The sequence below is a fragment of the Glycine soja genome, chromosome 5, assembly GCF_004193775.1.
Source record: "Glycine soja cultivar W05 chromosome 5, ASM419377v2, whole genome shotgun sequence".
NCBI classification, from domain to species: domain Eukaryota; kingdom Viridiplantae; phylum Streptophyta; class Magnoliopsida; order Fabales; family Fabaceae; genus Glycine; species Glycine soja.
In genome coordinates this window covers 3,783,221-3,802,965 of record NC_041006.1, presented here as the reverse complement: position 1 = coordinate 3,802,965, position 19,745 = coordinate 3,783,221, and the positions used below count along the sequence as shown (strand labels likewise).

The 19,745-nt window shown below is 29.7% G+C and overlaps 3 protein-coding genes across 4 annotated transcripts; 2 read left to right on the top strand and 1 right to left on the bottom strand.

Moving 5' to 3' along the window:
• The first annotated feature begins 231 nt into the window (after positions 1-231).
• Positions 232-3,935, top strand: LOC114412014 (proline transporter 1-like). 2 transcript variants are annotated; one of them, XM_028375776.1, is made up of 9 exons: positions 367-502; positions 585-630; positions 702-926; positions 1,002-1,096; positions 1,339-1,525; positions 1,643-1,767; positions 2,805-3,020; positions 3,171-3,401; positions 3,530-3,935. In XM_028375776.1, the coding sequence occupies exons 3-9, from the start codon at positions 725-727 to the stop codon at positions 3,677-3,679; spliced, it is 1,206 nt and encodes a 401-aa protein (XP_028231577.1). In that variant the 5' UTR covers positions 367-502; positions 585-630; positions 702-724; the 3' UTR covers positions 3,680-3,935. The 2 variants fall into 2 exon arrangements, with proteins under 2 accessions (XP_028231576.1, XP_028231577.1); XM_028375775.1 differs by lacking the exon at positions 585-630 and having other exon boundaries at positions 232-502.
• Positions 3,936-7,563: 3,628 nt separating this feature from the next.
• On the top strand, positions 7,564-10,988 carry LOC114412012 (proline transporter 2-like). The gene is made up of 8 exons (XM_028375774.1): positions 7,564-7,715; positions 7,992-8,216; positions 8,327-8,421; positions 8,845-9,031; positions 9,136-9,263; positions 10,004-10,219; positions 10,388-10,618; positions 10,747-10,988. The coding sequence occupies exons 1-8, from the start codon at positions 7,595-7,597 to the stop codon at positions 10,894-10,896; spliced, it is 1,353 nt and encodes a 450-aa protein (XP_028231575.1). The 5' UTR covers positions 7,564-7,594; the 3' UTR covers positions 10,897-10,988.
• A 3,043-nt stretch (positions 10,989-14,031) lies between these two features.
• On the bottom strand, positions 14,032-17,908 carry LOC114412011 (cytochrome P450 71A9). Its single transcript, XM_028375773.1, has 2 exons — positions 16,823-17,908; positions 14,032-14,829 (listed from the first exon to the last, which is right to left on the bottom strand). The coding sequence occupies exons 1-2, from the start codon at positions 17,708-17,710 to the stop codon at positions 14,218-14,220; spliced, it is 1,500 nt and encodes a 499-aa protein (XP_028231574.1). The 5' UTR covers positions 17,711-17,908; the 3' UTR covers positions 14,032-14,217.
• Between the last annotated feature and the right edge of the window lie 1,837 nt (positions 17,909-19,745).

Here is a 19,745-nt window from a genome sequence, read left to right as displayed (position 1 = left end):
TTCTTTCTTTGTAACAAGCGATTTTATCATTATTTAACACCAATTTTTTCATATTGTTTTATTCTGAATTTGTTATTTATTTTCGTATTGGTAAGAATTTATGCATATCTTAATAAATAAAAGGTCCAGTCTAGGTCAGTGCGTCCTGTTTTCAAAGGAATGGGTCTCTGATTTGACAAAATAAAATAAAATTTGTAGAAAAATCTGTTCATAGCTAGCATTATACAATCATTTCCTTTCCTTCAACTGTCAAGTTGACCAATTGTCTTATTTATCCAATTATTTGAATCTGAATATTCCACTTCTACAGAATTTAGCCCACGCTATGATCATTTAAAGAGCAAAGACTTGTTCTTTCCCATAGATCTAGGATTCGCCATGGATGTAGAAGGAAGAGCGAGCAAGGGCAAGTCTCTCACTTTGAACCTCGAGCAAGGTCAACAAGAAAAGGGTACCCAAAATGATGATTATGGTCTCGCTTCTGCTCATGCTATTGACCAAGGTAATTCACTAATACACCATCTATACTATGCTAAATTCTGTTTAACTCTTTATTAATATTTACTTATTGTTATATGATTCAGCCATGAACTATTACTTTTTTTTGCGAGGGAAGTCTTCAATTACCAGGTTTCCAATTGAGAATTGAGATTTTGTTTTTTTTTTTTTTTCATGATGAAATTGATCAATACCATCTGCAGATTCGTGGCAACAAGTGGGGCTGATGCTGGTGACAAGCTTCAATTGCGGGTGGATATTAAGTTTTTCTAATTTGGTCATGTGGCCACTGGGTTGGACATGGGGTATCATATGCCTTATTGTTGTGGGATTCTACACTGCCTATGCAAACTGGCTCTTGGCAGCATTTCATTTCATCGATGACCGTAGATTCATTAGATACAGAGATCTCATGGGATATGTTTACGGTGAAATTTTCATTCTTTGCATGATATCCAAACTTTGAATTAAATTTTAACTGAAGTATTCCTTAATTTCACAAGGCAAGAGTATGTACCACCTCACCTGGGTCTTCCAGTTTTTGACCCTTCTTCTTGGAAATATGGGTTTCATCCTCCTCGGAGGCAAGGCACTTAAGGTAAAGTTTATGCTATAAATTAAGTTTATTAAGAGTGGACAAATGATGTAAAAGATTTTCACTATCGTCCAATTCCGATAGTGGATTATCGAGAAAAAAAAAACTGTTAAGATTATTGTAATAATTATTTTAGAAGTTATTATTATATTTAAAATAATTCATAAAAATGACAATTCATAAAAATTAAATTCGTCAACTAAATGAGTTTTATTTGAGAGAAAGTGGTTATTTATTTACTGCAGGCAATAAACTCAGAATTTAGTGATTCTCCCTTGAGGCTCCAATACTACATAGTCATCACAGGAGCTGCTTATTTCTTGTATTCCTTCTTCATTCCAACAATATCTGCGATGAGAAATTGGTTGGGAGCTTCAGCGGTGCTCACTTTCACATATATTATATTACTTCTAATTGTTTTAGTTAAAGATGGTAATTAAGCATTAGGCTTTCGCTTTCTAAGTATATTGTTCTCTTCAATTAAATTGCCCTCAAACCATAATAACTAGGGTTAAATTGTTTGCCCCAACTATTATTTGTGGTTGGAAGGAAAATCAAGGTCGAATAGGGATTATGATTTAAGTGGAAGTGAAGTGAGCAAGGTTTTCAATGCTTTTGGTGCCATCTCCGCGATCATCGTTGCCAACACTAGTGGCTTACTCCCCGAGATTCAGGTCATATCTCTAATTTTGTTTTCCTTAAACAAATTAATTGTTTTAGCACAGGACTAAGGCTTCTCGTGAACAATAATATCCTATTGACTGTGGTTAACTAGTGACTTAAGTATTTGTTTAAACAATTAAAAATAAAAAATATTTATTTTAAAAATCATTGGGCAACGTAAACAAGTTATGAACAGATATTATGTATCTGTCAAAATATATTTTTTCTTTTAATTCCATATTCAATACCCTAAAGACACGAATTAATATTTACATATCCTATTTTATTATAATACTCTCTCTGGACTATATATATATATGAAAAAAATAATCTTATATGTTGAACTTAAATAGAAATAAATATAACTAATATTATTATATTTAAATTTATTATTTTTAAAATATTTTTTTATTTAATTTTATTTTTATTTTTAATGATTTTTTATAAATGATATAAAGTTTTCATGAAGATCATTTTAAAAGTAATTTTATTTTTTATTTGAGATTAATAAAATTAAATAATATTAACTATTTTTTTAATCAATATGAAATTAATTATTTTTAGTTATATATGAGTGATAATTTTATTTCCGGTTAAAATGTGATTTGTTATTTATGAGTGGATTGCTATATACGTTAATTTGTGTTATCAGCGTTGACTTCCGTACCTTAACATTTACGAATTTGGGCTGACCTAATAATATTTGGGTTTGAGAGATCATTATACAGATTAAATTTAAGCCCAATAAATGCATTAGATAAAATATTTTAAATTGCTTGAACAACAATTATTAAGATATTTTTTGTTTTGTTTTGTTTTTAACGTAACAAAATGTTTTACTATTATTTTCTTAATCACTATCCAATAATATCTAGCTCGATTGATTGATTGGATAAGACACGTGATTTGTTATAAACCTCACTACAGATACTAAAAAATCACTATCCAAGTAAATGTATAGAATAGAAAATTCGGATTTGTTATTTGTATGTCTACATATTATAAATAATTTGAGTATGTGAAGTTGTCTTTTGCAATATGAATGTAGTCCACTCTACGTAAGCCAGCGGTGAAGAACATGAGGAAGGCCCTGTATTTACAATATACAGTGGGAGTTCTGTTTTATTATGGCGTTACCGTAATGGGATATTGGGCTTATGGAACAATGGTGTCGGCATATCTTCCAGAAAACTTGAGTGGTCCTAAATGGATTAATGTCCTCATTAATGCCATCGTCTTTTTGCAGTCCATAGTCTCCCAACATGTATGTAAGATATTTTACATGTGTTTTATGTCTTCATTAAAAGAATATGCAGTTTTTAGATGGTTAATTATATTGACTTTGAGTACGATGAGAAAAAATATATATAACAAATTGAAGGGTGTCCTTTTGTTTTTCTTTTAACAATTGCAGATGTTTGTAGCACCAATTCATGAGGCATTGGACACTAAATTCCTAGAAATTGACAAGGCCATGCATTCAGGGGAGAACTTGAAACGCTTATTTCTCCTACGTGCGTTTTTCTTTACAGGGAACACATTCGTTGCTGCAGCATTTCCTTTTATGGGTGACTTTGTAAACTTTCTTGGCTCATTTTCACTCGTTCCTCTGACCTTCATGTTCCCCAGCATGGTCTTCATCAAGGTTATTTTATAATTACACTACAGAAAATGAAGCTTTAATGATGAAATAATTAACCCAATTAGAGTTTGTCAAATTTGGACACATATATCATTATTATATTATTTGACTTAATTTTGCTTCAATGTTAGGTTAAGGGAAGAACAGCTAGAATAGAGAAGAAGGCGTGGCACTGGTTCAACATCGTTTTTTCTTTTCTGCTCACAATAGCAACCACAATTTCAGCAATTCGGTTGATAGTCAACAACATCCAAAAGTATCATTTCTTTGCAGATGCATGATTGCTGATCTCATTCAGCTGTATGGCTTAATTTCGGTTTAAATTAGGCCAACAGTTGTATAATATAATAAATATGAAATATATTGGATGAGCTTGAATAGTTAAAAATATAAAAAAGCTCAATAAATAAAGTTATTATATCATTGGCTCAATGGTCATTTATTTTTATTTTTTTTTCATTTTGGTACCGTATTGCAAACGATGACGTGATAGTGGTAATAGAAAATGTTAGATTAGTGTCACACATTGGCATTTAATGTGTAATTTTTTTAAAAGTTGGTATTTTTAATTTCTTTTTTTCTTAAAAATAACCTTGGAGGTTGGTTGGTATTGGACCGTTGGGGTTAATTGGGTTACAAGGGGAATTCTTCTTCAACATATTGAAAAATCAGGGTCCTGAAGTTTTTGTGGTTCTACCCTAATTCTGAAATTAGAGAGCCATGGAATCAAGTGCGTTTGCGTGTAGGTCTAAGATGATTTCTTCGAGAGGCATGAGTTCGCAAGCTACGTCCATGAGTGGTGCAATTGGGTGCCTCATTGCGACTGTAGAGATTTTGTGGTTTCTAGAAGCACTGGAACAATAAACAACATAGGGAGGAGGTTTCGGGGTCGCAAACATTTCATGGTATAAGTTGTTTGAGTTTTGAATATTTTGTTGAAAATAGATATGGAATCCAATCTAATTAAGGAATCATTTTTCATGTTAGAAAAGGGTTGGAAACACCAATTGTGATTTTTTTTTTCATCTGTATTTTGAGGAGATTGTTGATAAAAAAAAAAAAAAAAGACATGTCTATTTTGAGAGAAAGAAGATGGACGTTGAATCTGCACTAAAATATGATTCAAATTCATTCTTATTATCTTTTGTTGATGTAAGGGATTAATATAGTTCTGTATAATTAATTGATGTTTTTAATTTGCCTAGGAGAAGGACCATTTTGAACATTTTACAAATATAAAATTACTTTGAACATTTTTTGAGTGGAATATGTGAACCCAATTTTGTGTTTTTCACTCAATAAGAAAAACAATGAGAGACTAATTTGAACCTATTAAAAAGGTTGGGGACCAATTAGAACCTTCTGTAAAATATGAGGGACCAATTTGAACGTTTTTAGTTGAGCTTTCTAAATTTTTGAGCCATAAAACTTTGAAACGATATCATTTCAAAGTCATTGTCATGTAGGAAGTCAAAAATGCCATTTGATGGCAAATCAACACTTTTCATTAAGCCCGTTAATGGAGGTCACAAAATAGTGACAGTAGGAACCAATTTAAACCGTTTTAAAACTAAATGGGCATGAATTTTTTTTATTGGATAGTGACACCTGTTTTTATCAAGTAATATCGATTGACATTAATTGCTATAATTTATTAAGACACACTTTAAATAATTTTCATAATTTTTTTAATTGATCTAACAATATTAGTTTTAACATTCTGTTAAAGTATAATAAAATTACAAAATTTCATTTCACTATTTAATCTTAATGTATGATAAGATATTTAAAATATAACTAAATATATAATATTAGATTATCTATTTTTATGTCAAACATAGATTATAATAATTATTCAAATTATGAATTTTAAAAAAATAACTATTCAAATTATGATTTATGTTTTTTTCAAAAAAAATTAATTAAATATCATCGATGAAAGTTACAGAAATCATTCTTTAGATTTTTTATATTCTTAGAAATATTTAATTATTTAAATTGACTATCTTTAATCGAGTGAAATATATATTTCTCAGCTAAATAATTATAATTTCTTAATCGAATTAATATATGATACACATATATATAATACTACTTTTGTTTTATTTTAAAAATATTAAGCTGAAAAAATTCTAATTGATTATATAAAAAATATTTTTTCATATCATAGAGGAAGTATAAAATAAAATAAAATAATTGTTTAAGCCCTTTTGAATTTATAGTGAAAATTACATTTATCAATTGTTTTAAACATGACTATCACTCTTCATCAAATTCATCAGGTATTTTTTTTGCTAAATTTTTTCTTATTTTGACCTTTAAAAACATTATCAAACCTTTCAAGATTTTCACAAAAGTTAATTTTTGAGCCTTCAGAAAATTAAATTCCTGTTACAAACTTTTTATGTTTTTCCTCTAGTACTACATCCTTGACTTGTACCATTTTTTTTGCACTTTACATTCAAATAAGATGGAGCTAAACATGGGAGATATTGTTAATTACATGTAATTGCAAATTTAACAAAAAAAAAATATTCAAATGAAATTGTTAAATAAAAATATTTTAAGTAAAATATAAATTAATTCATATAAGAATTATTATTACGAAATAATTAAACAAATAACCAACTTATTTATTATCAAAATAATCTTTAATCACAAGGAAATTATTTTTACTATTATAAGTGACGTATAGTATTAATATCTTTATAGAGAATTTATTATTATTATTATTAAAAACACATAACAATTAATGGTATAAGGGATAGTAATATAAATTGTATTGATCCACCTTTATGAAAAGGTTAATTTACAATATATACTTTAAAGATATAAAATGTATACTTTTTAAGGATATGTAATGTATCATAAGTATTATATATTTGTAATTTTTTAATAAAATGTTTTATATAATAAAATATTTATTTTTACTCATATTATATTAAAGTTGGAGACATAATCATAAGTATCTCATTCATCTTTTCAATATAATATTAATTTTTGTTTTTCATCAATATTTCTAATAAATATCATTTTAGTTTTTAAATTTAATATTAATATTATTCATTTTCATCTAGTTAGTTTTGTATAATTACTACTTCCTTTTATTTATTTTAATTTTTTTAATATGTGTAAAACAATCTATTTTGGGACAAAAGGAGGTATATGAGGTTTTTTTATTTGGCTTCCAATTAATCCCCTTCAATCAAGTTAGCTCATTTTAGGTAAAGTAATATTTCCGATTGCAATTCCATATTCAAGTCAGGAATCAACCCCCAAATCTTGATCAAGAGACTCAAATGTTGAATCAGCTCTGTCAACAACTCTTGGTTAAAAATTCACTTTGTATTAAATAACTTACTAATTAATACTTTATGATTTATAAAACAAATAAAAATAATCTTATTTTAAAAAAGTAATATTTATAAATATAATAAATGAATGTATAATAATCAATTAATAATCAAAGTAGTCCAACTTAATTGATTCAACATGATATGTGAATTTTATAAACCTTTAATATTGTCCTCAATTTCTAGTAATAAAAAATTAATAAACACATGAATTCAAGTACTCATTAAAGATGTCATTAAAATTTATTATCCTTCCCACAATAAATAACAAAAAATTTGCATTTAAAAGTCACTTTGTATTAAATAACTCATTAATTGATATGATATATAAAATAAACAAAAATAAATTAACTAAAAATCAATTGTCTAGAATACCCTTATCATGTGCATGAAAAAATGTGTCAAAATTTACTTTCTTTAGATTAAAAAGAATAATCGAAAAGGTAATAATTTTTTGCTTTCTTGATATGTTTATTAAAGTGTTTTATTTTTATTTTTTTAAAAAAGCAGTTCTGCTTTTTTTACGAACTAATCCCATCTGTTTTTTAAAATAACTTTTTTTAGAATTACTTTTTAAAGTTAAAAAAATCCATTATGGCACATGGCCATATGCTAGCAGCATTTTGACGCAATTCCGTATTTCCTTGCGTGAATTTTTTTTATGCATATCCCATCATTCTTTTCTAATATTTCTTTTTTTTTATTTTTTACTTTACCAAAACTACTTAATGATCCCAAACTCATCCTAGTTTTGTTCTCTTCTCCCTCGTTTCCTTTTCTGCGGTACCAAACACACCGTAAAAGTGCAAACACTTTTTCTTTTTCAGACATCTAGGATTCGTCATGCATGTAGAAGGGAGAGGGAGCAAGGGCAAGTCTCTCACTATGAACCTCGAACAAGGTCAAGAAAAGGGCACCCAAAATGATGGTTATGGTCGCGCTTCTGCTCATACCACTGACCGCGGTAATACACCAATACTTCATCTATATATACTATGCTAAATTCTGTTTTGACCATTCTTTGGGGGTGTTTAAATTTATCAAACTGTCTAGTCTCTACATATATGATTCGTCTACTAACCCATTAAGATCGCCCTAGTGATGAAAGATTTGGAGTAGATGCATAAAAATTTAAATTTGAGATTCTGTCCCCGTCATTGTAAAAAAAAATAAAAAATGATTCGTCCACTTGACTTTGAGAGATTCTCCTTTTCATGATGAAATTGATTAAAATTTGCAGATTCATGGCATCAAGTGGGGTTGATGCTGGTGACAAGCTTCAATTGCGGGTGGATATTAAGTTTTTCTAATTTGGTCATGTGGCCACTGGGTTGGACATGGGGTATCATATGCCTTATTGTTGTGGGATTCTACACTGCCTATGCAAACTGGCTCTTGGCAGCATTTCACTTCATCGATGACCGCAGATTCATTAGATACAGAGATCTCATGGGATATGTTTACGGTGAATTTTTAATTCTTTGCATGATACTTTCCTTTGCGTGACATTATAACTTTTTAATTACATTTTAACTGAAGGAGGCTATTAACTGAAGCATTCCTTAATTTCACAAGGCAAGGGTATGTACCAACTCACATGGGTTTTCCAGTTTTTGACCCTTCTTCTTGGAAATATGGGCTTGATCCTCCTGGGAGGCAAGGCACTTAAGGTAAAGTTTAATTTATATTATAAATAGTTTATTTAGAACAGACAAATAATGAAAGGTCGTTGCACTTGGTTTAGGAAAGGAGGAGAAATAGGAGAAATTTTTTGTAAATATTAGGTGAGATTCACATCTTTTATATTTTACTTTACTTTAATTTTTTGTTTTTGTTTTTATCATCAAAACCAAAACACAATGTATAAGATAAAATTATTTAGCTTATTAGTTTTAAGTTTTTTTAATTGGCTTATTAACTAGTTTTATCAAACATAATCAACTTGGTTCATGTTTATAACAATTACTTAAAAATCATATTTACAGTGTTTTTTTAATTAATTGGCCGTGTGTAACAATATGTAAATTGAAAATTAAACTCTATGTATCAACTTGTGTTGAGTTTATTAGAGAGAAAGTGGTTATTTATTGCAGGCAATAAACTCAGAATTTAGTGATTCTCCCTTGAGGCTCCAATACTACATAGTCATCACAGGAGCTGCTTACTTTTTTTATTCATTCTTTTTCCCAACAATATCTGCGATGAAAAATTGGTTGGGAGCTTCTGCGGTGGTCACTTTTACATATATTATATTTCTTCTTATTGTTTTAATCAAAGATGGTAATTAAGCATCTGCTTTCAAAATACTACTACATTAGTTCTCACCAAACTTGTCCTCAAATCATAATAATAACTAGCGTTAAATTATATATTGTGGTTGGAAGGGAGATCAAATTCGAATAGGGATTACGATATTGGCGAAAGTGAAGTCATGAACAAAGTGTTCAATGCTTTTGGTGCAATTTCCGCCATCATTGTTTGCAATACCAGCGGCTTGCTCCCCGAGATACAGGTTATATTTCTATTCTTCTTTTTCTTACACAAATTAATTGCGTTGGCCGTGGCCTCAATGCCTCTTACATAAATAGGGAAGAAAAATTATTGTTTTTTTCTCTCAAGAAAACATAATAAATTAAGTAGCCAAGTTTGTCAAAAATGGATAATTAATGTCATTTAACCCGTGGAACGTTACATAAATAGAAAATTCCTTTTAATTTTATTCATTCAAATATTTTTTTTTCACTTTTAATCTTTATAAGTTTGTGTTTTAGAAATTAAAATTAAAAAAATATAAACTTATAAAGATTAAAATGACAAAAAAACCTTACCAAGATCAAACATAAAAAAAAAACACAAATTTACTTGACTAAATTGAAGGCATAGAATAATTTTTTCTATTGTCAGTTGACTTACATTTTTTTATTGGCAAAATATATATATATATATATATATATATATATATATATATATATATATAATTATTACACTATTTTTATAGGGCATAGAATAATTTTTTCTATTGTTAGTGTTGACTTCCGTACATTTAACATTTCCAAATTTGGGCTGAGCTAATATTTTGGTTTGGAATATATATATTATCTTGAATATTTTAAAATAAATATTAAGTATTTTTTGTCTTTAACATCATAAATACTTTTAATTTTGTTTTCTTAATCCGAATACATGTATAGAATTTTGTTATTATATATAATTTGATAATGAGTAAAGTAGTCGTTTGCAATGTGAATGTAGTCCACTCTACGTAAGCCAGCAATGAAGAACATGAGGAAGGCCCTGTATTTACAATATACAGTGGGAGTTCTGTTCTATTATGGTGTTACCGTAATGGGATATTGGGCTTATGGATCAATGGTGTCCGCATACCTTCCTGAAAACTTAAGTGGTCCCAAATGGATTGACGTCCTCATTAATGCCATCGTCTTTTTGCAGTCCATAGTCACCCAACATGTAAGATATGTTAGCATATATAGGTGCATTATGTCATCGTAGTTAATGATGTTACATTTGAATATTCAGTAAAAGAATATGCAGTTTTAGATGTTACTAATTGATAAGGAAAAATAAAATATATAACAAATTGAAGGGTGTCCTTTTGTTTTTCTCTTAAAATTGCAGATGTTTGTAGCACCAATTCATGAGGCATTGGACACTAAGTTCCTAGAAATTGACAAGGCCATGCATTCAGGGGAGAACTTGAAACGCTTATTTCTCCTACGTGCGCTTTTCTTTACAGGGAACACATTCGTTGCTGCAGCATTTCCTTTTATGGGTGACTTTGTAAACTTTCTTGGCTCATTTTCACTCGTTCCTCTGACCTTCATGTTCCCCAGCATGGTCTTCATCAAGGTTATTTTATAATTACACTACAGAAAACGAAGCTTTAATGACGAAATAATTAACCCAATTAGAGTTTGTCAAATTTGGACACATATATCATTATTATATTATTTGACTTAATTTTGCTTCAATGTTAGGTTAAGGGAAGAACAGCTAGAATAGAGAAGAAGGCGTGGCACTGGTTCAACATCGTTTTTTCTTTTCTGCTCACAATAGCAACCACAATTTCAGCAATTCGGTTGATAGTCAACAACATCCAAAAGTATCATTTCTTTGCAGATGCATGATTGCTGATCTCATTCAGCTGTATGGCTTAATTTCGGTTTAAATTAGGCCAACAGCTATATAATATAATAAAATGTTAAGTCTTTGCAATTTAGTTCTTTTCTATTTTTAGTTCTTGTAATTTTTTATTTTTGTGCATTTTTAATACCTAACATTACAAAACATTTTATTATTGCCTTACGTACATAAAAGGCTAACTGTCTAGCAGAGAGTGAGTGACATTTCTGGATTAGCAATGCTAAATGGTACGAAGTATTTCTGCACGTAAAATTTGACGAAACAATTGTTTTAATTCATTTGGTTCAAATGTTAATTAAAGAATATAAGCGAGTGATTTATAATGAGCAGAAATCATGGACAAGTAATTATATATAGTAATTCGTGTCACCGAGCATATTTTCCTTTCTAGATTGGCAAGTTGAGTGCATGTAACAATTTACACGTACGTTGTTGTGATGCGAGATCGGGAGATCAGAGGAAGGATTAATAGCACGATGGTATGTACTACGGTGGCGCATTAGTGGTTAGAGAGATTTCACATGGAGGTGATTTTCATATATAAGGACTCCAACAATGAAGTAAAAAAGTATTAAGTAAATATATGTGCTTCGAGAGTTGCTTACTTATGAGAAGAGAACTCTATATATAAACATCATTGGAGGAAAATCTGTTGGAATCCATTTTCCTAGAAGCACGATGTTATCACATGCTTAAATATTCTTTAAGTCTATTATTTAGTCCGACTTATAATTTTGATAAAGTTTATTTCTTGTCTAGTTTCTCATAACAGTTGTCCCAAGTCAATAAATAATACTTGAATGCAAATGTTAACTTAAGGTGAACACATCCCCATAACCCACATAATTTTTAGTTTTTTTAAATTAATTTTTGTTGAAAAAACTTAAACACAACATTTTGTTATTAAAATTTGCTAAAACTAGTTATATGGACAAAAACGATTAGGTTTATGCATTTTGGTTGGTTAATTGGACAGGTTTCTTCCTCAAAAAACCTCCATTGGGAAGTTTTGGTGTTCGGGAGCGAAGCTCGGGAAGACTTGTAATGGCCAGGAGGCATTCTTCTTCTTTCGTAACCCAGTCGAGTAGGCAACGTTTGGTGCCTTGATCTATCTTCATATGGCATTTTCTATATGATAAACAATTTCTCAATTGTTGAAGCATTTGCTTAATGATTAAGACGAATTAATACCAGGCATATTACGCAAACCCAAATACTTTCCCAAAACAGGAGCATTGCAATTTAGCTTAAATATAAATATAGAATTTTGAATTTTTTTTATACTTAATCAAAAGTGAAAACAAGTGAGTTCCAGAGAAAACCACCCTCTAGAGTCTGTTAATTGGTAAAAAGTGTGGATATTTTATACAGGATTCTAGGTTTAAATCCTATTGTTGTTATTGTTCGCAACATGAATGATTCTAGGATTCTAGGTTCAAATAGTAAGTAGAAATTTGATATTTATATCCTATTTTTCTCTTTTCCATTTTCTTCTGTTACACACAAACAAATTACAGAGTAAGGAAAGAGCGTAATATGATTGATCTCTTATAAAATATTTTTACTTTTTAGGGAAATAATAAATAACCGTATGTTATAAATAAATAGTTTCTATTGTGTGGTGTTATTCAATTATGAAAAGTAACTGCTCAAATACATACAATTAATACATACACACGACATGCATCTAAGTTAAAAGTTAGTTATTAAAATTAAAATTATATATGCATTGTTGTGTTAGATGAATATTAAAGTGCTTTTTTTTTTTCTATTGTGGTTCCCTATGTATAGTTAAGGGTGCAAAAACAGGCGACAAAAGGATGAAAAATAAACCCCTTTGGAACCCCTCTCTCGTAAGGAAAAAAATATCATCATTTTATTTTTACAAACATGTTTATAATATCCATCTATGACATCAATCATCATTTCAATTTTATTTTATTTTTATCTTAGTAGAAATAACTATACAAAAGAGTAATATATAGGAATATAATAATTCCTCTTATAGCATGCATGAAAGCAAAATTTATTAGGCGATCGTTGTCGATAATCCTTGAAGGCCATAACCCATGTAATAAGGTTTCTTACCACATCCAAAAGGAGTAAGATTGCCTTGCATTAACAGAAAATTGCCTCCAAAGAGATCATTCACATGACTCTGGCCATTATTCAATTTCTTCAACGCCTTGCGCCATGAGACTCTGAATCTAGAGAGAAACTTGGTTCTTTTTCTAAGGAATCTCCTCAAGGCTGCAACACGAAGCCTTGGCCTTCTTCTACCTGCTAGAGCCCTAAGCTTAAGCCACGCCCTTGCTTTTTTCACTTCTCTTTGTAATTCTAGTGCTTCTTCGTCCAGTTCTTCTTCATTTCTCAGTCTCTGGTAAGGAAGTTTGCCCAATGAAGCCATCGAGGTAAAACTACTGACCAAATAATCTGTGAGCTGGGATGGATGAGAATGCTTTAATTGTTTGTAATGTTCACGGGAATAGCTGTTGTACTTTTTATGAGGTTCCTTCGATAAGCTAGGCAACTGAAAGCAATTTAGTTCGGTGCAATTAATCAATTAATTGGACTAATTAATGGTGCTGGAGTTTACCGGTGAAGCCAATTTAATCAAGAAAATTAGTTAACTTTTGTGTTATTTTAATTATTTTTTATTTCTTTTTATGTGTTTAAGGTTGTTATATAGAAATCAAGAAATATAATAAATTTTAGTGGTTCTAATAAAATTAGTCATGAAAATTTTTCTTTTAATTTGTTTTTTTTCACTTCACGATAAATGTATGTATGTATAAAATAATTAAATATTAAAAAATAAATAAGAATATAATTAATAAAAGAGTAATTAACGTCACATTTAATTTTACAAATAACAAATAAATAAAAATATTATTTTTTAAAAATCAGACACTTAAAAAGAAACAGAGGAAGTAAAAGATATATTTTTTTAAATTATCTTTTATTGAAACTTCATATCAATTATAAGAAAAAAATTAACCTTATTAAATAAAATGTATTTTAAAAATAATTTCATTAAATAGAAAATATATAATTGAGATTCGTTTATACGAGACAAAAAATAATAATAAATTCTCACTAAAGTTAATGGTCTTCATTGATCTTGGAAGAAGGTGTGCTTTCTTTTAATCTAAAATTTTAATACAAAAAATAATGATAAAAACTAAAGAATTATGGAAAAAATGTAAACATTATTAGTGCATTTTTATTGTAATTTTTAATAACCAAATCATATTTATTATTTTCTATGACATAAACATGACCATTTTTAATTATGGAAAAAAGTACTACTCGCAAAAGGGAGTGGCTTTCAGCCAAAGATGAGCTTTTTTGTGTATGGTTATACCAATTGCTTCTTCCATATCCAAGTCTTGTATTCCAAGTCCAAGAGGCAGTTCCCAGTCAAAACGAAACAGAAGATTTGCAAGTGCTAACTCAACAACTGGCATGGCAAAGTTCACTCCAGGACAACCCCTTCGACCAACCCCAAACGGCAACATCTCAAAGTGTTGTCCTTTAAAATCTATTGGACTAACTAGGAACCTCTCAGGTAAGAACTCATTTGGATTCTCCCAACAACATGGATCCATTGCTATTGATTTTGCATTAACAAGAACCCTTGTTTTGGCTGGGATTTCAAACCCTTTGATCGTGCAATTCTCTGTAATCTCTCTTGGAACAAGTAATGGCGCAGGGGGATGGAGTCTTAATACCTCTTTAACAACTGACTTGATGTACAAGAGCTTTGAGAGATCAATTTCTTCTACCATCTCTTTTCCTGTGACAAGATCTCTTACCTCTTCTTGTGCTCTTTTCATTGCCTTTGGATTCCTAATAAGCTCAGACATTATCCATATTATCGTGGCCGAAGCAGTGTCAGTTCCCGCTACAAAGATGTCCTACACAAAAATATCCAGTAAAAAAAAAAAACCATTTATCTCAAAATAATTACGAGTAACGAGAGTAATCCTTCTATTGCATAAAAATTGTTCTGGCAAAATGTTAGTGTATGGACAAACCAACTGAAAGTGACAAGTAATTAATTCGAATTGTTCAAAAAAGTGCATGGACAAAGCAAGTGAAAGTGACAAGTCGTTGGTGTATGCCATGTGTATGTTATGTCAAAAAGAACAGGAGACTCAAGGTATTTGGCTTCGGTACTATTCATGGGGACGTTGTCTAGTTTTGTTTCCGCAACACTTTTGGCAGCATTGTTGGTTCATAAATGGAAACAAAACTAGGAAAGTTTACACAGATTACGAGCAATCTTTTTGTTATTGACAAATCGATTCAAAATGGAATCAATGAAAAAAAAATTAAAAAAATATTTTTTTGTTTTTTTAAATATATTTCCTAGATTTTCTATTTACAGATCTTGATATGAATGGAGATTATTAGTAAGATTCCAATTTGGATGACAGTGTGGATGTGGCAGCACTTTGGTCTGTGTGGTTACAAAGAAACAACGTGCTGCTTTCTTCGTGGTCTAACTGGAAGATGGCTGTTGGTGTTGTTTTTCATAGCCGATACCAGCAGTTTAGGTAGGGACCTGATAGTGAGTTTTATTTTTGGATAGAACTCTTATATGTTGCTCTGTATTGGGTGGTAAGGAAGAGCCTTATAGTAGGTTTTTCTCATGTAAACAACAGCTGTTGGATAATATAAACTTATTTAGCCCATTAATTAAGTGTTAGGCCTATTAAGTTTGTGATATTATTTTAAAGAAATTTTTAAAAAAGTGTAAAAATAAATAAAAATAATATTTAGTTAAAGTAATATGTAGAATTAAGTAATTAGAAGAAGTATATAGAATTCTCTTATAAAATATGTGATATATCTAAAAACTCTCTCTTGAAGTCTATAAAAGAGGAAGATATTGTCATTTGTAAGTGAAATAAAAAAATGAACCTAAAGAAGTCAAAATAAAAATGTTTCTCAAATAATAAAAACTAATCTTCTTTTTTCCTTAATTTCTCTTAAATACTTCCTCTGATATTCTCCTTTTCAACATTGGGTATCTTTTACCCCATCTATAATATCTTTTATATTTGGCTTGATAAAAAATAATATCCATATTTATGCTCTACTTGGAACCATGGAAGGATAGAAAAATCAAATCCATTGGATGGAATTATTTTCCATGAAGGAAGGAAGCAAGAAAAATAAAGTAAGACTCGACACTTTCTTATCCATCCATTTTAGACTAAGGAGAGTGATAAAGATCTTTGGTCACACCATAAACATGCGCAGAGAGAAAGAAAAAAAAATATCAAATATGCATTTATGATATATGAATATCCGGATATCATTATTCTTAGTCTAAAAGAAAAAAATTGTTCTGTACAGTAAAAATACTAAAGAGTAATTATAGTATACAATTTTTTATTTCAAATATTTCATTAACACAAGTTTTTCTATTTATTTTTCTACCATATCATATCACATATCATATGTATACTTTTATTTCTTTCTCTCATTTTTAAGCATAGTCTAAATTGGACATATTCACGTACCATTTTTTTATTACTAAATTACTTATACGTATTTTTTTATTAGAGATATTTATTTAATTTTATACACATTTTTTTCTATACAATTAAGCATGATAAATGAAAAAAAATTATCTTTTAAATTTACTTATTTTCTTTTCTACCAAATAACCTAAAAAATTATCTCACTCTCTTTTTTCAAGTTTTCTTCTCTTTCCTTTTGCACTTTCTTTCCTAAAGTGGTGTTACTGGTTATAGTGTTTTTTGTTGTTGAATATTAGTGCTCTTATAGGTGCCTCTAGCCCTCTAGGATTACCTGCCTATTATATAGAGATACCTACGACTACTGAAAAAAAGTATGACTTAGTAATTCATAGTTAGAGTTAAAGAATAAAGATGATACCACGAGTACACCCTTGATTTGGTCATCAGTGATGGCAATTGCTTGATTTGGATCCTTCTGAACTCGAAGAAGCACATCGACTACATCTTCATGTTCTGCTCCTGACCTCTCAGAAGAGTTATCAGCAATATGCTCCTTAATCACTTGGTCATAAAAGTTATCCATTTCTCTGAAAATCTTCTCAAGCCTATTTTCAAGGCCACTAAACTTGTTGAGCCACCCCAACCGTGGAAAAAAGTCAACGGGAAAGAATCCTCCCAGCATCGCCTGTGTCTCTTTAAGCATTTCAGAAACCTTATTTGCATCATCTGCCCCGCTCCTGTTCCTTTTACCAAGAGCAATACGACACACAATGTTGTTGGTCAACGAAAGGGTAAGTTCACTCAAGTTAACAGGACCATGAGAAAGAGCTATGGTCTGAAGCAGAAGTTTGACTTCTTCAAACCTCACAGCTTCAAACGATTGAACCCTTTTCGGACTCAGCAGCTCCAAGATCATGATCTTCCTCATTTCCCTCCAGTACTCACCGTACGGTGCAAAACTCACGGTTGAACCGTATCCTAAACGGTTTGCAGCGTATAGCGAAGGCCTGCCAGAGAAAACTGAGTCATGGTTTTTGAAAATCTCTCTGGCCATCTCAGCAGAGGAAACTACCAAGGTGGGTATTGAACCCAGCTGCAAGAACATGAGAGGTCCATGCTTATTTGAAAGGTATTGAAGGGATTGATGTGGCAACGTACCAAGCTGGTGGAGGTTGCCAATGAAGGGTAGTTTCCTTGGTCCTGGAGGTAGTAGTCTTCTCTTTTCTGCAGTAGGCTTTCTCAGCTGTTTAACCAATGACAAAGTGAACAAGAGTGTAAGGAAAACAAAGACTGTGAAAGAGATCATTGCTACTGTATAGGTATTTTGCTATTACCCAAACACGCTTGAATGAAATTCATAGCAACACTTGGTATTATATACATAATATGAAGGTGAAGACTAACTACTGTAGAAATGTTATTAGTCGGCAAATCAAGCAGAAGCTAGTATTGGAAATCTCGGCTGCATGATCTTCTTGTTTTGGTAAATGCAATTGTGTGGCTGGCGGGCGGCGGCTACTGTGTGACAGCAACTCTGTCGGCTTGTAACTATGTTGAATGTTGAAGGGTACATCTTGTACTCTATATTTTAATAATATTTTTCTTCTTCTAAGAAAATAGTTTTGAAATAATTATAATAAATATTATTTAAGTTTTTAAAATTATAAAAAAAAATTTAGTTCATGATATTATTTAGTAACGTTTATTTTAACTTTCAAAATTGTAATAAAATAATCGACCTTTAATAATTTGTAGATTAAATAATATTTTATCATCTACATACTAAATTGACATTTATAATTTTAAAAACTAATTATATATATAATTCAATATAACTCGTTCGTGAGGCATGCATGCACCCCTACATGGAATACTTATTTATTTATGTAGCATGAAAACCTGTATTCTAATTCTAGGTATGTTTCTAGCTAGGAACGGAATCTCTTTCTTTGGGCTCTAAGATTTTTTTTATAGTTTATCAAGATGTCAGGAAAATGTGAATTTAATAGTGAACAGTACATAGAAAAACATAAAAAGGGCAATTGAATTATATTTCTCAATGCTTTTCACATTAATAAAAACTTTGTCAAAACAAGCATGTGTGGGCGGTGATGATATTTGTATATTTCAGATTCGTTTACGAGGGTTGATTGTAAGGTGTAAAGGGATAGGTATTAAAGTGATGTAAGATCTTTGTAAAGTCTTGTATCTTCTTAATTATATGCCATCTTGATGGTATATATCAAGATTCTGAAGGCTAGGGAGGTTTGGTGAAGTAGTGGTTTCTTAAGGGTGAGGGGTATCTTCTTATGGATGTTTGCTCAGTGATCATCATTTTGTGCACTGGGTGATAATTGTTTGTATCATGGCACTCATGTTGTTTTTATCAAATATATATAAATCTCGTATATTATATGAGAATGATTATTTTATATGAAAATAAGAATGATTAATTTCAACTGTTATATTAAAATAAAAAATTAAGATTAAAATATTTTAAATTTAACTTAAAAATTTATCTAACTATAAATTTTTTATAAGATTTACCAAACAAAAAATCTAATATCTTAAAGATTAGTTTATGACATCTTAAAATATCTCAAATATATCATACTACCATTATTATTATATCTATTTTCATCACAATTGTTATCTCAACCACTATCATAATTATTAATCATTGTTACCATCAAGATGATTATTGTCCTCCTTACTGTCGTTACCACCAACAACATTGTGATAGTTGTCATGACCACTATTGTCGTTACTAACATGATCATCGTTGTTGTCATCGTCGCCACTACTGCTGGTAGCAACGACGGTGGTTATAACAACAATCAGAGTGTTAGTGGTTGCGGCGATAATAGTAGTGATGATCTTTACTTAAATTAAATATTTAAGATAATTGATTTTTTTGTTTGACAATTCTTCAAATTAATCATTTTCATTCTAACACGATATAGCCTCTCTGTATATGTTATATTTGACAAGTACATCATTATATAATTTTCAACTGAATAATATTTTCTTACATTTTACGGTTGGATTGAAAGTTTTTATCACATAAATTATATATGCAAAATTTTATATTTATCCAAGACCATATGTAATAATATAAATATTTTAAAATATATTAAAATATAGATTATATGATTACTTTTATTGTTGAATTTTGACAAAATTTGACACACACAAACTCAATAATATATAAATATAATTCAAAGGTCAAATTAATAAAAAAAACATATTATATATCAAGCTTTAAAAATGATATAATAATTATTAAAGTTACACTCATATAATTTATAATTTATATATATATATATATATATATATATATA

What these genes read in the sequence shown, in the direction of transcription:
- LOC114412014 (XM_028375775.1), top strand. Translation starts at nt 379, where the DNA reads ATGGATGTAGAAGGAAGAGCGAGCAAGGGCAAGTCTCTCACTTTGAAC. An exon ending in TCTCATGGGATATGTTTACG is followed by an intron (nt 927 to 1,001) that starts GTGAAATTTTCA and finishes TAATTTCACAAG; the next exon opens with GCAAGAGTATGTACCACCTC. An exon ending in AGTCCATAGTCTCCCAACAT is followed by an intron (nt 3,021 to 3,170) that starts GTATGTAAGATA and finishes TAACAATTGCAG; the next exon opens with ATGTTTGTAGCACCAATTCA.
- LOC114412012 (XM_028375774.1), top strand. Translation starts at nt 7,595, where the DNA reads ATGCATGTAGAAGGGAGAGGGAGCAAGGGCAAGTCTCTCACTATGAAC. An exon ending in GCTTGCTCCCCGAGATACAG is followed by an intron (nt 9,264 to 10,003) that starts GTTATATTTCTA and finishes ATGTGAATGTAG; the next exon opens with TCCACTCTACGTAAGCCAGC. An exon ending in CCAGCATGGTCTTCATCAAG is followed by an intron (nt 10,619 to 10,746) that starts GTTATTTTATAA and finishes CTTCAATGTTAG; the next exon opens with GTTAAGGGAAGAACAGCTAG.
- LOC114412011 (XM_028375773.1), bottom strand. Translation starts at nt 17,710, where the DNA reads ATGATCTCTTTCACAGTCTTTGTTTTCCTTACACTCTTGTTCACTTTG. An exon ending in AAATCAAGGGTGTACTCGTG is followed by an intron (nt 14,830 to 16,822) that starts GTATCATCTTTA and finishes ATTTTTGTGTAG; the next exon opens with GACATCTTTGTAGCGGGAAC.